General features: G+C 35.7%; 1 protein-coding gene across 2 annotated transcripts in view; it reads left to right on the top strand.

Annotated features, from left to right (window-relative positions):
- KLHL1 (kelch like family member 1) overlaps window positions 1-24,822 on the top strand; it is a 214,403-nt gene that overhangs the window by 166,071 nt on the left and 23,510 nt on the right. For both annotated transcript variants that reach the window (XM_054056354.1, XM_054056355.1), the window contains exon 7: window positions 6,773-6,997. In XM_054056354.1, the coding sequence (XP_053912329.1) occupies window positions 6,773-6,997 (225 nt within the window). The remainder of the gene's footprint in view (window positions 1-6,772; window positions 6,998-24,822) is intronic.

Raw genomic sequence — 24,822 nt, 5'->3', positions numbered from 1 at the left:
TTGTTAATACTCACGTAAGTGCACTTGCAATCTGTAGTTACAGCCCCACTACTGTTTTGAGGGAATAATTGTTCTCAGTGGGATTGAGTGCACTCTCAGCAAGTTTGCCACCAACATCAGGATCCATGATGCAGAAGAAGCCAAGCTATCTGATGCAGTCAACACGCTGAAGGGAAGAGATGCCATCCAAAGGGACCTTGACAAGCTTCAGAGGTGTGCATATGTGAACCTCACGAAGTTCAGTGAGGCAAACTGCAAGATCCTGCATATGGATTGGGGCAATCCCAGACACAAATGCAGACTAGGTGGAGAACAGTTTAAGAGTAGATCTCAGGAGAATGTCTTGGGGTATTGATTGATGAGAATTATAGAATTACTAAAGTTGGAAAAGACCTCTAAGATCATCAAGTCCAAATATCAGCCCAACACAATCATGTCTACTAAGATATGTCCCAAAGTGAGGGAAGCTCAGCTTGAGCTGACAATGAGAGCTTGCAGTCCAGAAAGCCAACCATCTACTGGGCTGCATCAAAAGGATTGTGACCAGCAAGTCAAGGGAGTTGATTCTACTCTGCTACACCATCACGAGACCCCATCTGGAGTACTGTGTCCAGCTCAGTGGGTCACTGGGGTCCTAACATACGAACAACATGGACCTGTTCATCTGAGTCCAGAAGAGGGCAAGAAAGATGAGTAGAAGGCCAGAACAGCTCTTCAATGAGGAAAGGCTGAGAGAGTTGAGAGTGTTTAGCCTGGAGAAGAGAAGGCTCTGGGAAGACCTTATAACAGCCATTCAGTACCAAATGGGAGCCTATAAGAAAGATGGAGAGGGACTTTCTACAAAGGCAAATATAGGGCAACAGGTACTGGCTTTAAGCTGAAAGATGGTAGATTTACATTGGATATAAGGAAGAAATTCTTCATGATGACACTCTGGAACAGGTTGCCTAGAGAAGCTGAGGATGCCCCATCCCTGGAAGTATTCAAGGTCAAGGACTTTTTAACAACCTGGTCTAATGGAATGTGTCCCTGCCCACTGCAGAGGAGTTGGAACTAGACAATCTTTAAGGTCCCTCCCAACCCAAACCATTCTATGATTCTATGATTTAAAGATGGGCTGGAAAGAGGATCTGGGGAACTACAGACCTGTCAATCTCACTTCAGTATACAGCATGTACAGGACAACCGAGTGATAAAGCCAAGTAAGCATGAGTTTATGAAAAGCAGGTCCTGTGTGACTAAGCTGATCTCCTTCTTTGACAAGTTGACCTGCTTAGTGGATGAGGTAAAGGCTGTGCGTGTTGTCTACCTAGACTTCAGTAAAGCCTTTGACATCATTTCCCACGGTGTTCTCCTGGAGAAACTGGCTGCTTATGGCTTGCACAGGCATAGTCTTCGCTGGATGAAATACTGGTAGGATGGCCAGGCCCAAAGAATTATAGTGAATCAAGTTAAATTCATTGGCCATTGGTTACAAATGGTTCTCCCCAAGCTTTGATATTGAGGCCAGTTCTGTTTAATATCTTTATCCGTGACATAGATGCAGAAATTGAGTGTAAATTTGCATATGACACTAAGTTAGGCTGGAGTGTTGATCTGCTTGATGAAAGAAAGGCTCTGTAGAGAGATCTAGATAGGCTGGATTGATGGGCCATGGACGATTGTATGAGATTTATCCGGGCTAAGTGTCAGGTCCTACATCTGTGTCACAACTACCTCGTGCAGTACCTCATGTTTAGGGAAGAATGACTGGAAAACTTCCAGGCAGAAAAGAACCCTGGGGTATTGGTTGACAGCCGGCTAAACATGAGGCATCAGTGTGCCCAGATGGTCAAGAAGGCAAATAGCATCCTAGCTTCTATCAGAAATAGTGCAGCCATCAGTAGTGGGGAAGTGATCATCCCCTAGTACTCAGTGCTGGTGAAGCCACACCTAAAATCCTGGGTTCAGTTTTGAGCCCATCAGTACAAGAAAGACATTGAGCTGCTGGAGCATGTCTGGAGAAGGGCAATGCAGATGGTGAAGGATCTAGAGAAAAGTCTTATAAGAGTAGCTGAGGGATCTGGGGTTGTTTAGTCTGGAGAAAAAGAGGCTGAGAGGAGACCTTATTGCTCTTGACAACTACCTGAAAGGAGGTTGTAGTGATGTGGGTGCTGGTCTCATTTCCCTAGTAACAAAGGATAGGACAAGAGGAAATGTCCTCAAGTCATAGTAGGGGATGTTCAGATTGAGAAAAATTTTTTCACTGAATGGGTTATCAAGCATTGGAACAGGCTACACAGGGAAGTGGTTGAATCACAATCTGAGGAGGGATCAAAAGATTTTTTGATGTAACCATTAGGAACATGGTTTGTTGGTAAGCTTGGCAGTGTTAGGTTTATGGTTGGATTTGGTGATCTGAAAGGTCTTTTCCAGGCTAAACTATTAAATAATTGTATGATTCTGTGATCCACTTAGGCTCCTATCAATGACTGAGCTGCTACCTGAAGTCACAAAACATAATCACTTTCTTAAATATATGTTAAAATAGAATTGCAAAATATTTAGGAAAAAAAAACTTGATACTTATGAATTATTTAGCTCCAATAGCCTTACTGTAAGGCAAGTGTTTAAGGTCATTACAGAATCAGTAGAAAAGACTGTTAGAGAAGCTGAGAATGACATTGGTGCCCATCTGAATTAAGATGCTTAAAATAAGGAAAAAGAGATGTATTTTCAAAACACTTTGCACTCATTCATAATAGTGTTCAGCAAAACTAGCTCAAAGCTGTTGTCATCAAGATGAAGCAATGCTCTTGTTGGTAATGAGGTTAATGATGTGCCCGTCAACAATAGTGCAGTAGATGATACAATCAATAGGTTTCAAGAAATCAGCCACGAAGTAGAGAATATGCCTAAACAAAGAGATGCAGCTAGAAGAGCTGATTTAAGCATCATGTTGAATCTATGCATTTTTTGAAAGAGGTTATGCATTATTTATTTCTCTGTATTAGCATGTTTAAATATTTAATATGAATAAAATTATACTGAAACTCCAATCTTTAACAGAAAGTCTTTAAAGTAAGGTATTCAGGGACAGATCATGCCTGTTGTCCTGACTTTCCTATAGTTACTCACTTAGCAGACAAGATCTACAAGTTAATAGAATAGAGTGTAATGGAATGTTTTAATTGAAAGGGACCTATAATGATCATCTGTTCCAGCTGCCTGACCACTTCAGGGCTTACCAAAAGTTAAAGCATGTTGTTAAGGGCATTGTCCAAGTACCTCTCAAACACTGGCATGCTTGGGGTATCAACCACCTCTCTAGGAAGCCTGCTGATGAAGGTGAAGGTGTTTGACCACCTTATAAATAGAGAAATGCTTCCTAATCTCCAGTCTAAACCTACCCTGGTGCAGCTTTGAAAAATTCCCATGCATCTCATCACTGGATACAGAGAAAAAGAGATCAGCACCTCCCTATGCACTGCCCCTTCTCATGAAGGTGCAGAAGTTGCCCCACAGACTCCTTTTCTTCAAACCAGACAAACTCAAAATCCTTAGGTGCTCCTCATGGGGCATTCCTTCCAGCCCTTTTAATAGCTTTGTTGGCCTCATCTGGATGCATTCAAGGACCTTCATAACCTTCTTATATTGTGGGGCCCAGAGCTCCACACAGTATTCTACATAAGGCTGCACCAATGCTGAATACAGTGGGATAATAACCTATTTTGACTGGCTGTTTATGCTGTGCTTGAGGCACTCTGTGTTACTGCAGACCTTCTGCTTTTATTCTTTTTCAGAGCAACTAAATTGGTTCTTAGGCTTTTTGTGATGTCAACAGTTGACAGTGTAATAATACCTTCTTTCTGAAGAACATGCAAACCATAAAATCTATGATAGATGAAAAATTAGTATTCCAATATGTAATTGATTTTATATACCCAGAGGACCTGACACTTCAGTAGCTAAATTGATTTGTGTAGTAATAACCTGTTGGACTTAATCAAGATTTTGCCTCTTCTTTCCTAGGTGCAGAAAATCCTTTTACTTTCAAAATCAATTCAGTTAAACTAAAGAAAAAATCTGCTACTTTGTCAGAAATAATCATCCAGTTTTCTTTCTAGGAAAGGTACAAGGTTGTTCTATTTTTTAAATCTAAGCTGTCTCAGTACTTCTCTGTATAGGAATAAACAGGCTTAAAATGCAAACAAAATCAGTATAATTCTCATTGTCGCCATTTAGGATAAGCCTAAGGTATCATGGGCTGTAGAGCTGTAAAAGAAATCTAATTTCAGATATGCAGATCCCCTATGTTACAGGACAAAGTTTAGTATGACTTAAATATGTTGTTCTCAATTATCTCCAGTTACAGATATCCTAAATTCTCTGTTGATGGTAATATTAAGTGGTTCCAACACTTATTTTTTGAAAGATTTTTCCAGTTTAAATATTACTTCTACAAAGACATTGCAATCAAAACAGTAAAGCAAGACAAGGGTTCTTTTTTTACTTAATTACAGTTTCTGTGGGTTTTTTTAGGACAGTGTGTGTCATTAAACCAAGTATAATCCCATGAATTGAGTTAGGAATGGCTTTTTGTTCATCAAAGGTATTTTGCTTGTGTTCTTAGAACCTATTAAATTTGAGAAAGCATGTTTGATAGAGTGCTAATGTGTGATGTGTGGGGTAAATTTTCCTCTCTTCAAGTTAGATATAGGACTTCATGTAGTTCTGTTGGGAATGAAAGCTGGCAAGGAATTGTTAAAGTTTTAGTTCATGACTTTATATATTTTTCATGGATGGTTGTTTATTTAAATAATAAAATTTTATTCTATCATCTTCATCTGGGAGCCAATGTCACTCAAGAACTACAGTAATTAGTTCTCATGTTCTTGTCTGCATTGCAGTTTGGAATATATCAGATTCATATTCCCGATACCTTTTTGGGGACCATTTTATAGGACCATTACTTATTCTATAGGACCATTACTTATTCCACTTCAGATGCTGCTGCTGCTGATGATGATGATTATAGATTAGCAAGGCACCTTATTGGATAAACAGAATTCAGACACTCTGTGAATTGCTGGATTAGATGTTCAATATGACATTTAATAAAATATTGTGACTTAATCAATATTAGAAAAAATATCGCTGAGCATAGTTATTTGTATTTGTTATGTTAGTAAGATTTTCTGAAATCAGAATAGCAAATCTTTTAAACGATACTCTTTACCATTGAAGTAGACAGTATTATAGAACTCATGCTGCAGTTCTAGATTTCAACATGAATAGATTCCAAGTATAAGAAATGTCAAGCATTATAACGTACCTTTATTAATATGTATGATTATAATATGCCCTGTGGCACCACAAAACAACTGTGTTGAATGATCTGTAATTTTTTTCTTTTGAACCTAAAGATTAATGCATTTATACAATTCTCAATTTTAAATCACAGGCAAATAAGATAAATAAATATGTCTCCCTTAATCGAATGCAAAAATTGCTTCATATATCTTAAGACTTCATAAAACTAGCAGGGGATTTAATACATCCTCTTGAATTGTACATTATTGCTGCTCTACTACACTTAGATATAAATTGAATTTAAATTATATATTTTTTTAGTTCAATTAACAGAAGTATTGCTTTCATGATATTTGTTTCTACTTGGTTCATTGCTTTTTTATTCCAAAGAGTGAAGGAATCCAAAAAGAATTATTTCCCATAGAATTCTAACCTTCTATTATAATCCAAATAATCAGTAAAGCTTAACAGTTATATTGATTCTTTTTTTCTAGGGATATTTAGATTTTGGAAGTGAGGCAATGTTATGTGTATGTAAAAATAAAACATTGGTTGCATTTCAGATGAATGATTAAGTCTCTTTTAAGGATTAATTTAAAATCATCTGTCATTTAATTTTTTGTGCTTTTGCTTTAAATTAACTTTTTCTGCACTTATATCACAATTAATGGATGCATTACTATTTCATTTTCTGGAATATAGTTAAGTTAGTTATGGGGTTTTTTTCCCTCTATTTTTGTGAGTATATTCTTCATTTTGTATCTTGTCTTTGTGTATTATAGACAAGTTACTTTTAGCAGCAGAGGCTTCTTAGCGACTCTTTCATGATTAACTGGAAGTTATTTTGTACCTAATGCTCTTTTTAGCTTTTGAGTTCTCTGTGAGAATAAATCAAATGACTAAGTTCAGCAGGAAATTATTTGGACCATATATAGCATCATTCTTTAGATATGTTGCTTGAGATTGGAAGTACAACATTCTGTACTCCCAGCAGAAACGTGTCTGAAAAAATCTACATGAGTACATAAAGTAAAGAAAAAATGAACTCAAATTGAAACACAGTTTCTACTCTTTGATAAAAATATGTATGGAAGATTGGAATCACGTGTAACAAAATTAGTCTTACTAGATAGTTATGCCACTGAACTGTAAAAAAGAATCACAAAGTTTGAGCATACTACTATTAAGAATTGCAGTGCTTGGATTCTATAGGGACTGTTTAGGTGTTTTATTCACTTTCCTTTGGGGTGGAAAGAAGTTTTCTTATGTATATACATCTATACACTCTCCTGCCCCATATATTTTACATATATATTTTCCAGGTATTACTTTATCTAGAGAAATAAAAAATTATTTGTCCAGATGGTGGAAGTAATCAAGAAATAATATTAATGTTTTGTCAGTTAAAAAAAAAAAAAGAGACCTCAAACCAATTTTATATACATTTTTTATACATTATCCTATTATTATATCTCATCAGGTGCTACAACAATTGAAAAGTATGATCTCAGAACAAATATATGGATTCAGGCGGGAGTGATGAATGGCAGGAGACTTCAGTTTGGTGTTGCTGTCATTGATGACAAGCTCTTTGTCATTGGAGGCCGGGATGGTTTAAAGACATTGAACACTGTTGAATGTTACAATCCAAAGACCAAGGCTTGGACTGTGTTACCACCAATGTCAACACACAGGCATGGCTTAGGTAAGGAAAAAAAAAAGTGTTTTAAAAAGATATCGCATTTTGGATGTGTAATTTGTAAGGTAAAACTCAGTACTTTTAAGCTGTCACGGCACTCTGACCAGTACCAATAACGGATTACATTGTTGTTGTTAGATCACTAAGAATATCTAGAGTATTAAAGTACATTTTTATTATTTGTCAATAAAATACTGAGGATAAAGTTTAAAACAAAAACAAAAACAAAAACAAAAACAAAAAGGGAGATGAACAGGGAAAGAAAACCTGAAACTTACACTGTTTAGTGAGAAAATTCAGGTTTGTATGCACTGATTTTTCAAACAGGACATTTATAACAATCAAGGTAATATTTATTTGTAATCAAAACACTATGTGTTTTCATTTATCCAGTATAGCAGGAACTAAGCGATGTAAATGCTATTACAGTGACGGACCAATGTACTTTGCAAACTAATTGTACCAATAATTTTGTTGTGACTGAGATCATCTTTTACTGTAGCCTGTTTTTTTCATTTGTTTTTCTTTTCGTTTTGCTTCATTTTTTTAATAGTATTGTCCCTGTTCTCTACTCAAAGAAATAGGGGAGGGAGGGGTTTTTGCTATTATTTTTTAAATTAGGCAAAATTCAGTTGTATTGTTTCCCAGGAAAAAAAATAACCTTTTTAATTTTTTATATGTATAATAAAGATACATATAAAGAAAAAAAGCTCAAATTCACACAGTTACATGAGCAATTTTGTAATATTACAAAAATATACTTTTTTTTTATTCTTGATGGTAAGGTAATTAAGTTGTCTTGGCTAAAGAAAGGAATTTAAAATGTACAGGACATACCAGAATATAACTTTTATAAGGTATAGAAAACTGAACTGTTCCTTATCTGTTCTGCTAAAATCACTTTGTGCGACAGAGACATTACAATGTTTCAGAAGTTCCATTCCTGGAGGTGTTCAAGACTAGGTTGGATGAGGCTTTGAGCAATCTGATTTAGTGGGAAGCGTTGTTGCCCGTGGCAGGGGGTTTGGAATTAAATAATCTTTAAGGTACTTTCCAATGCAAAACATTCTATGATTCTATGAAAAATAGAAATAGAAAAGACATGCTAGGTTTTAATGTCCTTTCCCCTGAGTTACAATCAAGAGCAAGTAATGTAATGTACTACTGAGTCAATAAGACACAAAATGAAGGTGCTTCCCTACCCCCACCTCCCTGACATTTGACACTTACGTCATAATATGCATTTGTACAGTGTCTGGCATAATGCGTTTTACTTATTTTATATATCTTACCATAAAGAGTAGCAATGGGAATCTATGTCAAATAGCATCATGACACTAAATAGCTCTGTGATTTAAAATTGTTTCCTAAGTGTAAATTTAATTATAATACTGCAGAAATCCATGTAATGTCTTCTTTACCGGTGTTCCATAATTTTACAGAATCTGTTATTAGTTTCAGCTTTGTCCCCAAGGGTAAAAATGCAACAACTTCAGCTGTAGCACAGGAAAATATTGGTAAAACATCAGAGAATGCCTGAGAGAGAAAAAGCTTATCCCAGTGACAAGACAGATGGAGCTGTGATCAAAAACTATTTGTGATATATATGTATCTTCAGATTTATAATTCTACAAATGCTTTCGGTCAATATGTTTTAAAAATATAATTTAAGTAAAACTGTACATGAAAGTTGAGGTTATGAGTGGAAAAAAGCTGGTACATTTCCTGTGGGTGAATAAAAGAAAAACACAAGGCATTTGGGCACATGAGGGTTTTTTTGGTTTGTGTGGAATCACTTTTGAATTTTTATATTGCATAAATTGGGGATTTTTGTAAACAACATGTAAGATGAGGAAAGGAGTGTAAACTGTGATTTTATTGATGGTGATGAAAATGACTCAAAGCAGCTTTTTTGGGCAGAGTAGAGATTTGCTCTTTTGCTTTATTCAGAATTGCATAATAGTAATGATATATTAATCCCTGAGAAGCTTAGGTAATGGAATCTAATTGCTTCTTTTTTATTTGAAATATTTTTTCCCCATGAAATCCACGAAGTTACTTTTTAGTAAATGTCCTTTGTAATGAAAAATTAACCTGAGTAAGAAATCTATTTTTTGTTCATTTTCTAAAATATCTGTTACGTCATATAGATGTAGTGATAATGCTGGAGGTACTTGCATTGGGTTTTGTATGCAAGATAGAAATAGGCACTCATCCTTTGGACTGATGTCTTTTTATTGACATCAGCAAAAATATTTCAGATGTACCTGATTGTAACTGAAGTCACAACCAGGCAATCCAGTTCACTTTAATCTATCTTCATGTAACCGTTAATAGGGCTATGTGTATAGAAGTTGCTATATGTAAAAATGAAAAAAAATGAAAACTGACAGATTTTTAGTGAAAATATAGTGTAGGAAGTCATATGTTGGGTAGATTCAGTGCTGTCAATGGAAGATGAGTGGAAGCTATTTCAGTGGCAGTATTTGGAATAAATACTGCTAAAGTACAATAAAAAGAAAAGGTAGACTGTGGGATCCAAAACTATTACTTCAACTAAAAATGATTATAATATCCCTGTGAAGATGACCATAAACCAGCATGGAATATGAAGGAGTAATAAGAAGTCAGAAAGGCATTGAACAGCACAAGTGAAACTTGGGGAAGGTGAAACCTGAGAAATGGAAAGACCAAATCAAAACCCATATAGGGAAGGCAGAAAGAGACTGAAAGAAAAAAGAGGAAAAACGATGTAAAATAGATTGTGGATTCTAAGTTCAGGAAAGACATAAGATGCAGAATTGCTCCCCAAAAAGAGTTGATATGCTCTGTAGAGGATGAGAGAGAGAGAAAATAGGGATTCAATGGCAGACTGACTTTAAAATTTAGACATCAAATCCAGCGGAACTGTGGTTAAAAAAAACCCAAGGAACCAAACAGGAGATTGATGCTCAGCTTGTCTTTCCATGATAAACAATTTAAATGCCTCACTGAGAAATAAGGCTTCCAGTATAGTTAAGGGAGAAGGGAAGTCCTTTCAGATAAATGTTCTAAATTGTCTTGACCTTCACATGAACTACGTACAGAGTGTCTAAGCTATAATTTTAGGCTAGATATACACTGTTTGTTAAGCCTGGCCTTGCCCTTTAGATTTTGGCTTCGTAAATATACTGATCTCACTATCCATATACATATTATATTTACAAGATGACCAGCATGGGAAAAACATGGAGACAAACTCCTGTGCAGCTTAGAGTGGGAACAGGTTAGTTATTTTTCTCTTTTCCCTCTTGGAAGAGAGATTTTTGCCAGCTGGAATTGTCTGAGTGAAAATGCTATAAATTCTATAAAAATATTCATTGCTGATGCAAAAGCCTTCAATTTATTTATATAGCATATAAGCTAGATAGAATTCACTCTACTGAGTCTGAATGGTCCCAGAGGACTGAGTTTCCGAGTCTCATTTAACTCATTGGGTTATTGCTTCAACCCATTGTTCTGAACCAGCTAAATCTGTATTGTAAATGTACTCTGAAGGACCTAGAGGGTGTGCTTAGACAGAATGAATACCTGCCTGTGAGGTTATTGTCATGAAACTGAGGTGCAAGAAGGAATAGATAAAAGACTAAGTTCAAGAATCAGAAGAGGAAAGAAATTATGTGAAGTTAAGGAGTTGTAGGATAAAATATCCTGGAAAAATACAGCAATTATAATTTATGCAATGTCCAAGCGCAAACAAGTTTAACTGACACCTGAATTCCAAATGCAGCTGCATGCTTAAACCCTTACATCCCTTCCTCAGAATGATAATAATAAGGAGGTTTGAATGATTGTTGGATACTTCATGTCTCTTAGTAATTTTACATTGCATAGACGATTGTTTTTGAAATAATATAAAAGCTTGAATTCACTGCCTCTAGTAATTTAATTTTTTTCTTTTGTACTTTGGCTACAAGACACTGAACAAACTTTTATTTCCAAAATTATGAAGTGCAATTAGCTTTTTATGGATGTAAATTTGCATTAAATGGTAGTGACAAAAATGATAATCCAAAACACTGACACCGGTCAAGGTGGAAATTTGCAATCATGCATAGAACTATAGATTTACAGAACACTGATAATGGTTCTTTAAAGGCACTATACATATTAGAAGTTACAGAGAATATAAATTCAGTTAGATGTCTTATGAGTTTTAAGAATAATAAATGTTACATAAAGTGTAATAAAGCAAACTACTTACCTAAAGTATATATTTTTGATTGATTATTTTTGGGGGGAAAGGAAAGTTTTTTAGCTTTTACTAACAGAGAGAACTAACTACCATGAATTATCTAAGAGAGTTAATTTAATTCTCCCTATTCTAAGACAAATTTTGAAGCTCTCTTGGACATTAAAGAAAATAAATTTCTATTAGTTCTGAAAAAGCTCAAGATATGCTAGGTCAAATTTTCGTTATTGGACATTAGAGAAAATAAATTTCTATTAATTCTGAAAAAGCTCAAGATATGCTAGGTCAAATTTTCAAATTTTTGTTATTTCAGTCACATGAATTTTTTTTTGTGTTTATACGTATCCCACAGAAATAGCTTTAAGATCCACATGCAGACTTGATATGTCAGAGTTCTGTCACGAAGGCACTGTCAATGAAATTATAGTGAAAAACCTTAAGATATTTTGATTATTTATGGCATTTAAAGTTTTGAAGATGAAAACCTATTATTAATAGAAAAAGTAAATTACTTGGTACTAGATAATTTTACTGAATCTTTCATTTTCATTAAGATAATTCTTATTATTATATATTATTTCAAATCCTTGTTAACTGTTAAGAATAGTCTCACTTTTTCTATCTTTAATTTAATCACTGTCCATAGCTGTCTGAGAGAAGGTGTTAAATCAACATGTCATGGAAACATAGTGTCATAATGTCTTTCTTTATCAAAAGCTGCCTTAAAAGCTCATTCGTGAGAAGAAATAAATGATCCTTACTGCTGATGGGTCATGACCCTTACTTACTTATGAGTCAACAAAAGAAGTTTCTGACTATTAATAAAGAAAAACATCTCTAAAGTGCAAATTGATCTAAATTTATCTTTATATTTTCATTGATGAAAAATGTCATGAAACTATCTCCTGCGTGATAAATTTATCTTGACTTTGATTTTATTCTTACTATACAGTAAATCTCATGGGAGAATACAGGTTTAAAATGAAGAATTAATCAATCTAAGCCTATGCATTTTTTAAATCATAATTTATAAAATTTTTTAACTCCTTTTAAAAGTATTTCATTGTTGGCTATTTTAATGATTTAAAATTTAATGATATCCTTTCAAAAACTTTAAATTTTTAAAAAGTAATTATTGTTTATAAAATATTTTTAATGTTTATGATAGTTTAAGGCATGTTTACAAACTATACTTCTAGAGAATAAAAAATTTAGGGTAGGGTTCATTCCCCTAAGTAGGAATTTATATAACAGAACTGAACAAATGAGGTGGCATATTCCGATTTCCATGGAAAATAAAAAACAGTGTACTTAGGAATAAACAACTTGTGGCTTGGGAGAAGTTTCTGCCTCTCAAGCTACAAGAAAGATTACTGAGAAGGCAATAGATAGGAAATCTGCTTCCTGAATGTCTCTTTTTAAATTTTTTTAATAAAAAAGCTTACATCGGTTTTATTCATATTGGAAGTTGATTGGAAATTCATCACTATGGGGTTTTACTAGTGAAAGGAAAAAAATTAAAAGATAACTTTAATTTTTTATATTCTATTTTATGTATATCACTGAATTAATATATTAAAACTTTTACAGCAAAATAATTCTAAATTTTATGTATGTTGTTTGTATGTAAAAGATATCACTATATGGAGAGAAAAAATTACAGAGGTGAATAAAGAGATGCAGGTTACAACAATCTAGGAGGTCCCTGGAATGTGTTGATGATAACTTCCTTCTCCAAGTGCTAGAAGAGCTAATGGGGAGAGACGCTATGTTGGACATTGCTCTCAACAAATGTGCAGCAAGCTTGTTACCCTGGGCTTCAGGAGAGCAGACTTCAGCCTCCTCAGGGAACTGATTGGTAGGGTACAATGGGATAAAGACCTGGAGGGAAGAGGGGCCCAAGAAAGCTGGCTAATATTCAAGGATCACCTCCTCCAAGCTCAGGAGTGATGCATCCCAACAAAGAAAAAGTCAGACAAAACCACTAGGAGGCCTGCATGGATGAACAAGGAACTCCTAGAAAAATTCGGAAAGGAAGCGTACAGAGTGTGGAAGCAGGGGCAGGTAGCCTGGGAGGAGTACAGAGAAATTCTCCGAGAAGCCAGAGATCAGATTAGGAAAGCTAAAGCCCTGATAGAATTAAGTCTGGCCAAGGATGTCAAGGACAACAGGAACAGCATCTACAGCTACTTCAGTGTTAAAAGGAAGACTATGGGAAATGTGGGCACTTTCCAGAAAGAAATGGGAAACCTGGTTGCCAAGGATATGGAGAAGGTTGGGGTACTCAATGACTTTTTTGGCTCAGTCTTCACTGGTAAGGCTCAAGCCACACCACTCAAGTTGCAGAAGGCAAAGGCAGGGACCAGGAGACCAAAGAACTGCCCACTGTAGGAAAGGATTGCGTTCAAGGCTATCTAAGGAACATAAAGGTGCACAAATTATTGGGGCCTGATGAGATGCATCTGTGGCTCCTGAAAGAACTGGAAGATGAAGTTGCTAAGCCTTTATCCATTGTATTTGAGAAGTTGTGGCAGTCTGGTGAAATCCCTGCTGACAGGAAAAGAGGAAACATGACTCCCCTTTTTGAAAAAGTTAAAAAGGAAGACCCAGGCAACTATAGGCCAGTCAGTCTCACCTTTGTGCCAGGCAAGATCGTGGAGCAGATCCTCCTGGAAACTCTTCTGAGGCATATGGAAAATAAGGAGCTGATTGGTGACAGCCAAAATCTCTTCAACAAGGGCAAATTGAGCCTGACAAGTTTGGTGGATTTCTCTGATGGGGCTAGAGCACTGGTGGATAAGGGAAGAGTAATTGACATGATCTACCTGTGCAAAGCATTTGTCACTGTCCCAGACAATGTTCTTGCCTGTAAATTGGAGAGATACGCATTTGATGATGAGCCCCTAGGTAGATAAGGAATTGTCTGGATGGTTGCACTCAAAGAGTTGTGGTCAATGGCTCAATGTTGTGGTCAATGTCCACACGGAGACTGGTGACACGCGGTCTGTATTGGAACCAGTGTTGTTTAACATCTTTGTCGCAGACATGGTCAGTGGAATTGAGTGTACCCTCAGCAAATTTGCTTATGACATAAAACTGTGTGCAGTAGTTGACACGCTGGAGGGAAGGGATGCCATCCAAAGGGAACTTGACAGGCTTGAGAGGTGAGCCTGTGCTAACCTCATGAAGTTCAACATGGACAAGTGCAAGGTCCTGCACCTAGGTTGGGGCAATCCCAAGTACAACCACAGGATGAACAGAGAATGTATTGAAAGTGTCCTGAACAGAAGGACTTTGGTGTGCTAGTGGGTGGGAAGCTGAACATGAGCTGGTAAAGTGTGCTTGCAACCTAGAAAGCCAACCACGTCCTGGGCTGCATTAGAAGTGTAACTAGCAGGTCAAGGTAGGTGATTCTGACTCTCTGCTCCGCTCTCATGAGACCCCTCACCTGGAGTCTGTGTCTAGTTCTGGAGTCCTTAGCACAGGAGGGGCATGGATCTGTTAGAGCAAGTCCAGAGGAAGGCCACAAAGATGGTCAGAGGGCTGGAGAACCCACTCTGTGAGGCCAGGCTGAGAGAATTGGGCTTGTTTAGCTTGTTGAGGAGAAGGCTCTAGGGAGACTCATAGCAGCTTTTGGGTACATAAAGGGGGCCTACAGGACAGCTGGGGAGGGACTCTATCAAGGAGTGCAGTGGGTAACAGTTCTAAGTTGAAAGAGGGTAGATTTAGATCAGATATTAGGAAGAAATTTTTTATTGTGTGATGAGGGGCAGGAACAGGTGTTTTAAAGAAGTTTTGGAATCTCCATCCCTGGAGGTATTCAAGACCAGATTGGGTGGGGCTTTAAGCAATCTGATCTAGTAGGAGGTGTCCCTGCCCATGGCAGGGGTGTTGGAAGTAGACGATTTTTAAGATTCATTCCATTGCAAAGCATTTTGTGATTCTGCATTCCTACGATTTGATGCATTGTATACATTTCTAATCTACAGTATCTTCTGCTCATGCAGGAAATCGGCAATGCTTTTGGACCTTGACATACTGGCATTCAAAAATAGTGCTTTCAGCCAGGAAGACCACATTCTTATATCATATATGTGCTTCATGGCAATAATATCCACCACTTTGTTATTAATGTAACATGGAGAAACAGTTTCCACCTTTAATCTGTCCTTTCTTCTTTTACATTCTTGTACAAATGATTATTCACTAGCATTAACTTAACAGCAATGGAAAATAGAATGGCTCAAGGAGAAAATTCATGTCCCAGAAAGATTCTTTGAGTCAAGGTCGTGTTAGAAATATTTTGCTTTAACTAACTTTGCTTAAACCTTTAACTACCTAGGCATTGAGCAGAGTGAAAGAGTTCTTCAACAACTAACTTACCAGAGCACAGCAGTGCTCTGATATAACTGTATTGCTTATGCTTTTGGAAGAAGCTGCTAGAGATTAGCTTGAGGATCTTTCATTTCTGCAATATTAACTAGTACTATGTACCTCTAAGTAGTTAAAGTATTGTTATTTTTTTAATGTTGAAATCTCAGTGGAAATGTCATTCTAGCTTTCACTGTTTGCTTGTAGAAAACCTGAGCGTTTTCAAGTATTTTCTCTGCAATATTGATTTGCATGTATATTAGATTTTTGTTTAGATTTTTCTCCTAATCATCAGGAGCATTACAGGGATGTTTTTTTCTGAATTATTAAGTAACTTATCATTGTACTTTGCACCCTTATTAAGTAGAAGATCATGATGCAATTCACTAAAGAGCTACAAATCATAATGGCAACAGGTACAATAATTTCAAAGTCATGTTCTCAGGATAATAGTGCATCAGAGTTGAGAATCTAGTGTCTCATCTACAAAACTGAATGTAGATAAAAAGGCAGCAGGTGGATCTTTACTTCGACAAATTTTCATTATATTAGCACATCAGTACAATATCTTTAGGCCCAAGAGGACAGGGTTATTTTTGTAATTCTTTTACTCAGTCTTAATACCTGTCTGTGAATAAACATAGGAAGAGGTATTTTCAACAACATGTCACTGAATATTAAGGCAGGTCAGGTCTCATTCTCCGGTTTATCACATACTAAATTCCCAGCTTGGCCTATGGCAGTCCTGGGTGCAACATCCAAAGAACTGTACTTGTAGTTCACACCTCGTTTAGACTATGGTTGTGAAAACACCGAGTTTAATTAATTGTTGCATAATTTAAAACAAATTGGACTATACCATCTTTACTTTTCTTTATGTTGACACCAGGAATATGGAAGAAAAGTGGTTTAATATTTAAAGAGGGCAAGAACAGAGTAAGGAAAAGCAGCAAAATTATTTGTAATAAATACAGAATTGTTTAAGTATGTTTCTGCAGATATGGGTGAGAAAGAAGATTGTTAGAAATTTACATCTACCTTGAAACTAAATAGATGCAGAGCTTAAAATGGTGGAGCAAGATCTGCGTGTTACTTGATTAAGTTTAACACTTGGATGAAAGCTCACTGAATCCTTCGTCTGCTCATCTTCCATGTCATAATACAGCATATATCTGCCTTCTTCTCAAAACCTAATTTCCTTGTTTAAAAAATTACTTGCGTACAACTTTATCCTTCCTAGTTAAAACTCTGTGTCTCTAAATTATGAAATTTATTGATAACAGTAAAGCTAACACCCTAGATAATTTTTTCTTTGCCATTTCATATCCAAAAATGTCAGTTTTAAACTATACTCCCTCCTGCTTTATAAATCCTAACACTTTTTATAGTTTCACTCTGTTGAATTAGGTCTATCATGCAGATAAGAAAGGCAGAGTTAGAAACATGATAGGCAGTGTTTCGTTATTTTGAAACATCACAGAAAAGCAATTTAAAAATCCCATTCCAATATCCAAGTATAAATAATTGAAACTGTACAGATCTCAGCACCTAATTAGACATAATAGGGTTTTTTGCTACATAGCTTTGTGAAGGCAATCAAAAGGAAATTGCCTGCCATTGCACACTGGACAGTGTTCATTTTTAGATCTCATTTAGCTAACAAATAACAGTTTGCCTTCATAAATCCCTAGGTCTGAATGCTTACGAGAATTACTTTCCAGGTAGAAAAAATTTTCGTCCCAGTATGTAATAATACGGTACTACAACATATTATCCTTCATTCTTGTATTTTTTTTTTTCTGGCTGTATGTACAATTTGACCACAAAATTTAGTGTTTTATTTTTTTTTAAACTCAGTAATCTGCCAGATTCAGATTGTACCGATGAAGATCAATATGTTGAGACACAATTTAGCTAACACTTTTTGATCAAGACTATACTTATTCCTAAAAAAAAGCATCTTTATTACAGGAAAATTAATAAATTTTAATAGGTAATGACTTACATGTGACTAAATAAATAATAAACATTAAGTTATTAAACTTTTTATCATTTTCAGGGAAAAAATAAAGATTTCTTTATGCTGTACTTAGTTCCCTTAAGTACTCAATGCGTTACTGAAAATATATGTCCTCTTACCAAAAAAAATCCTTCCCTTTCCTAAAATAAAGCCTTATATTTGTATTTCTAATCTCAGCTATCTAGCAACTGTATGAGAACAAGCTAAGCCAAATTGTTCAGAATGTCATAAAAATGAAAGCAATTCATCAAAAGATGGAAGGGATAAACTAGTCCTATAATGCCAGAAATATTAGTTTCTACAAATTAAAAGAAGAAAAATAATGTTTGTTTCCAATAATTTCCAGTTTCTTTACTGAGATAAATGATAACCTGAATTACTTTTAGTAATTCCCTTTCAGTAAAAGCTTTCTTTTTTGGATGTCTGTTTGCTTTTCTCAACAAACAATAAGAGAGCACTAGTGTCACATAGAATAAGGTCCCGGTGGACGATTTCTTTTATTTTTTTTTGTGCATGCCTTAATTGTTTTTCTCCAAATAATTAAAGATGAGATGCAGGAGAAAAAGCCGCGAGGGTCTTTGTCTTTTCTCTTCTTTTAGAATCATCGAATCATAGAATCATCAGGTTGGAAAGGACCCACTGGATCATCAAATCAAACCATTCCTAACACTCCCTTAAACCATGTCCCTAAGCACTTCGTCCACCCGTTCCTTAAACACCTCCAGGGAAGGCAACGCAACCACCTCCCTGGGCAGCCTGTTCCAGTGCCCGATGACTCTTTCTATGAAGAATTTTTTTCTGATATCCAGCCTGAACCTCCCCTGGCGGAGCTTCAGGCCATTCCCCCTTGTCCTGTCCTCAGTCACTTGGGAGAAGAGGCCAGCTCCCTCCTCTCCACATCCTCCTTTCAGGTAGTTGTAGGGAGTAATAAGGTCTCCCCTCAGCCTCCTCTTCTCCAGGCTAAACAACCCCAGCTCTCTCAGCCGCTCCTCATAAGACTTGTAAAGACTTAGCAAACAGTCCTGAAAGAGCCGATAATATTATTATTGTGTGCATTTTTCTTAAAACAACAAGGCTCCAAGTCTTGACTGGAAATTGTTATTATCTTATTCAGGAACAAGAAAAGCCCATTCTATATAATATATTCTAATAAAAACATCATCTGCATTCTAAGCATAAATCTAGATGGGTGTTTATTGTCTAGTGGATATAGAACACAGAAAGCAACGAAATTATGTACTCGGATGTCACTTTAGTAAGGGACACATAATGGACGTGAAAACCTGTTTCGTGAAGTCAAGATGAACTCTGATCTTCTAACACACAGTTCAGTATCTTGACTACAAAAAAATGAAATATCTTTTCTCAAGAGACCATGCAGAAATTGGCTATGCCATTTAGAAAAATAAAATGTGTACAGAGTTCAGTACCTTTGCTCTTTAAGGAGGAGGAATTCTACAGTGTGCTAATAGGATTGGAACTCTGACATTTCAACACAGACTACTTAAAATGAATTTAATTTTTTTTTCTATTAAAACAAATGACCTGTAACATTCAGAAAAGAGAGTAGTCTTGTTTTATCAACTTTACTGGAAAATACTTTGCTTTGTAGTCTTGGTACAATGTATACCTTAAGATTTCTATTGCAGTATTGCTGTTTGTGGTTATCATGAACTGTTTGGTAATTTCAATACAGGTTTTGATAAAGAGCTAAAATGTACTGCTCTCTGTTCTGTATGATGGGGATGCTAAAACCAAAACTTTTGATACTATCATTTAATCCATGTGTTATAGAAAAATTGCATAGAAATTCCATCATCTAAGCTCTGAGAGCAAACTATAAGAACCAGTAACGTTTGAATATCTAGTTCCTCATATGTGACACAATCTACTCTGAAATTCTTTATATATGACACAGTCTGCTGTAATGTAGAAGATGTATTTATTTATTTGCTTGGCAGGTATGTGTGTGTGTGTGTTTCACCTTATCAATACTACTCAGTATAATTTTTGAAACATATGGTGCAAATACTGCCTAATAGTGAAAGTAAAGACTTCTTTATTGCTTAGAACTTTTTCCGCTTGGCTTCTTAGAAAACTGTAGGGAATAAACAAACAAACCACAAACTCTAGAAAATCAGACCGTAAGATTTCATAGACAGGCAAGTCTGAGCACAGGTAATAGAGACAGCCAACAGATGCAACAGTTTGTGCAACAGCTTCCACACATGGGGATCAGAAACTCTACAGGGGGGCGGTATGTGTGGGCTCTGCAATGGTGACTTCAGGGAATAATGCTCTGGAGAAAAGAGGGGCCCAAGAGAGCTGATAGATTTTTCAAGCAACACCTGTAAGCGTAAAAAAAGTTCCATCCTGATGTGCAGGTAATCAAGCAAAGTCAGTAGGAAACCTGTATGGAGGGATTGAGAGCTCCAGACTAAACTCAAACTGAAAAGGGAAGCATACAAGTTGTGGAAAATGGACAGATGATCCATGAGCAGTACTAAGGCACTATCTGAACTTGTACAGAACAGGTCAGGAAACCCAAAGCTCATTTTGAGTTGAATCTGATGAGTGGCTTGAAGGACAACGAGAAAGGCTTCCTCAGGTCTTATGAAAGCAAAAAGAAGACTAGGGAAAATGTGGGCCCACTACTGACTGGGGCAGGCGCCCTGGTGAGGAAGACCACAAAAAAAGCTGAGGTACTTAATGCCTACTTTGCCTCAATCTTTAAGATTGATTTCAGGAGTCCCAGGTCCCTGAAACTAGAGGAGCCAGTCTGGAACAAGGAGAACTTCCCTCAGCGGGGGAGAATCTGATTAAGGAACATTTAAGCAGGGTGGACAGGTACAAGTCCATGGAACATAACACACACCGATGTGTGCTGAGGTAGCTGGCTAACATCGTTGTGAGGCCACTCTCAATTCTCTTTAAAAGGCCACGGTGATCAGGAAAGTTTCTCAGGTTTCCTGAGGACTGGAAGAAATCAAAAGACACTTGTATGTTCGAAAAGGGCAAGTAGGGTCTGTAAAGATAGAGGCCAGTCAACCTCACCGTGATCCCTGAGAAGGTGATGGGACAAATAATACTGGAATAGTTTCAGTCCATATTAATGATAAGAAGTTGACTGGGAATAGTTAGCAAATATTGAATATAATTTTAATAGTGTAGGGAGAATGAAAGCTTTTTATTGGCATTGCAGCATAGAAGAGAGAGCCGTTATCGATTTGGTCTGATTTGATTAAAACAATCATCAAGTTATTCCATTAAATTATTTTTGCTGTGGTTGAAGCCTTATATTTTATGCACGCTTCATAAGGTAAATTATTGGTTAAATGAATAAAGGCATATATTAGGGAAGTAACACTTTTTCTTGAATACTCAACTCATTTTATAACTTATACCTGTATAGTTCTGTTCCACTAATAATCAAAATCTGTTTACATTCAGCAAATTCTGCAACAGCTCTGCAGTAACAATGACCAGAGAAGGCAATATTTTGAGAGTGATTATTCACAGTTTGCATGATCAAAAGGAACTAATAATAAAAAAGCGTCTTAAAAAAGTAATGGAAAAGCTATTGAAAACATGCTTGTGGCTACTCCCAGAATGCTGCAAGGTCTAATCAGGAGTACTTACTTGATTCACAAATATTGCATTTTTTCTTTCACTCACACAAACATGCCTGGGATTTAAGTACAGATTTTTCTTTTGGAAAGATTAGAGCTGTCTCTATGAGTTAATAATTTGTCCTATATTAGTAATGAAGTTTATTACCTAGACAGTGGGATACCTATATTTCAGAGATTGACCTAATCTTATTATTGATTTTGTGTTTAGTCGTGTGCTTTGTTATAGTAACCTACATATTATTCTACTGTTTTAATGTTAAGTTCATCCAGTTCTGAATGAACAGTTTAATGTTTTTTTTTCACCACAAACACCTTGAAATATTGTGAAATACTGTGTTCAAATGTCACGGAGTTGTAGAAAAGGGTTTAATGATGCGGTATTGAAGATAACTTCTCTGAGTGCTGGTGAGTGATGTGAAATTGTGTTGACAATGAGAACTCTGAGTCTACTAGAATCATCTCTGGAGGGCTGACAAAGCAAATCTAACCATACGTAATAAATAAGTGTTTCTTGAGCAAACTACTCTCAAAATAGCACCGTTTTTGAATGATTATTCAACTAGTTTGCTCTTATTTGACAGTGCTGTTTGACAAGCCAAATCACCAAAAGGTCTCTGATATATCATAATGTGTGGTGGGTTTTCAGTAGGTAATTTTCTGTCTCCCTACACTGTAACGCCTCTGCTGTGTAGTCTGTGTTAAGCAATAGATGAAGAATGGATGGAAGATGAAGAGATGACTTAGTTTATTGGCCCACTGGAGAGAGAAGGAGAGTGCATGAATGAAGAGTAGAAAAGAAACGATGGATTTACTGTTAAACAGAAAGAAAGAAAAAGCATATTTAACAATCAGATTCTTTATAGAGACCTAGCTGTTTTTTTCCCACAAAGATGTATGTTCCACAAAGCATCTTGCTCTCTGTGTCATGATATATTAAATTATGTGCTAAATCTTACATTTCAACCTGTCATCAATAGGCTTTGTGCAATTATCAGTTTGACAGGTTTGTCTAGCCCAGCCTTCAGAGTATTTAACTTGGGAAAAGACGACAGCTTCCATTCTGAACAAATACTGAAAGAGACAGAGTCTATACCAAAGTCAAAGAGACTGCAATATCCATACCCAAATTAAGCAAATGTATACAGACTCATAGATTTTTATGGCCTGAAGTTACTGCTGTGATCATGTAGACTGACTTTCTGGAAGAGGAACACAGAATGTCTGCTTGTCATTTCTGCCTTGACAACATGTCATCTCAAGGAATTTGGACTTTAATAAAGAAATATTAATATTGGAAATATTAAAAAATATCAGTGTAGGTATGAACACTTCAAGCAACACAGAAACTAGCACATTCCTAAATTCATTATTCCAATATAGCCTTCCAATCATTGGTTAATATACGGTTTATTATTTTTAGGCTTATTTTAACAGGTTACTAATTCCAGTCATTAGATCTTATTGTTCTTCTTAAAGACTCCTAATCATGCGAGCTTTTTTTTATGCTGGTACTTATACACTATAATTAGCTTAACTCTTTGAAAAAAAATCTTGATAAACCCTACATCCTTATGGAAATTCCAGCAGGTTTTCCAGATTTTTAGTTTATGCTTCTCAGATATTTGCAAATAACAAACCAATTTTTTTTAAAAAGAACACAAAATACTTATAATAGACTTAATATTAGTTTCATGGAATGCAGCACTTTGTTCTTTGTTTGTTGTTTGTTTTTTTTTAATTAGTAGATAGTCAGACTTTGAACGTCAATATATCGAATATATGTAGTCCAAAATAATGATTTGGCCTCACATATACAGCCATAATATTGCAAACCAGAATGAAATTCAATATTGCAGAATGTATGTGTCTAGTATTTTAAAACATAGTGGGCAGAATTGGATTAGCTCTTATGGAGCAGATATAAGGATGTCAATGCATTTGGTACTCTGTGAAGAAAAGACTTCTAATATGTAAACCCAATAGCAAGTTAGTATGTACAATAGTCAGCAGCTTGGAAGATTACTTTTGTGTAGAAGCCCTTCTGTCTTTCTCCTGTAGGGAAAGAACACTTTTCTTATAGTATTGCCAGTAAATTTTCCTTTTATAGAATCAGTGCAAATTGGACAACTTTGAATCCTTTTAATTTCTCCAAACACGATAAAGTTCCAGATCTCTTCATTGGTGTAGCTGCAACTATATTCACACCTTTTGTCAGAGGATCATGCCAACACTTTTACTACAGCAGTTTTCTGTGAAGTAACATTTCCCAGTGTCAATGTAATTTATGTGGAAACGAAACTGAATGACAATAAAGTATGTAGAAGTTATTCAGTAAAGTCAGGGAAGTTCAAAGTACATTCTGATGAACTTTAAAAGCCAGTTGAATTCACAACACAACCACAAATGGTAAATGAAATGTAAAAGAGACTGGGGAAAATATCTAAAGGACTTTAAATCCTAAGTGTATCTCACTAGGTTCTATATGTGTTGTATAAACCCAGTGATGTTCTCATTATAGAGGAGTCAGTGAAGACTATTTTCCGTATAAAGCCCAGTTAAAGAGTATGACAGGAAATGCATAGAGAAAATCTTTCTATCCATGCAATGACCTTATCAGATTTCTTTTAATTAAAAAAAAAGAAAGGCTAAAATGTAAAAGGATATGGCATAAAGTATTAAAATCGTGAAGAGGACAAAAAGTAAATTGAGGACAACTCTTTATTTCCAATGAAAGCACAAATAAGCTATTTGAGAAAGTAAAAGGTAGAAATTTCAAAACTGATAGGGTGTGTTTTGACAGGCATTATAGCTACACTGTGGAATTTTCTGCATAATAATGAAACTGTGCTATGTGTGTAGGAGAGAGAGAGTTTGTGTGTTTATCTAGACACCAATTATATATGCATGTATGTGTATAGAAACATTTACACACTTCAACGTTCCTTGAATATGCTTAATTTTTTATTTTAGAATTAGTTTATCTATTTAACTTTGCATTAATGAAGAGTATATACATGAAAAGCTAAGGAGTACAGTGTTAAAACAAATTAAAACAAAATACTTTTTTGACAATATAAACCTGTTTGTTGAGGATTTAAGAATATTTATCAGATATTAGGGTAAAAAAAACCCTAAACAATCCTGAAAACACCCTGTCTCATACACAACCACAGCATATTATCTCCTGAGTTTCTATGCGAACACTGACACATCTTCACACGTGTGCTACCAAGTTGTGTTCTGACATAACGTGTTGAGCTATTCTCATCATAAGTTCAATGTAATATCTGCTTTAATATTCTCAAAATATTATAGCTGAAACTTAATTGAATAAAAAGCATTTATAAGCAAAACTCTCTATACCATAACAAACTGGAGAACGTGTTCGTAGAAGGTTCTGTAGAAAAAGACGAGGCTCAGATTTTAAAAGAAGGAACATTTTTAGTAAGGGTTAGTAGTGTTTTAAAATTCTGTTTTCAATTAAAAAAACTTGACAATCAAAACAGTCAAAGTGCAGGAACACTTCCTCTGAAGACTGAGATAAGAGTTGTTCAAACTCATTGGTAAATATGGTTAT

This window comes from Cuculus canorus, chromosome 1 (assembly GCF_017976375.1).
Source record: "Cuculus canorus isolate bCucCan1 chromosome 1, bCucCan1.pri, whole genome shotgun sequence".
Classification (NCBI taxonomy): domain Eukaryota; kingdom Metazoa; phylum Chordata; class Aves; order Cuculiformes; family Cuculidae; genus Cuculus; species Cuculus canorus.
Note: the sequence above shows the minus strand (reverse complement) of the source record. Positions and strands in the feature narration are given on the sequence as shown.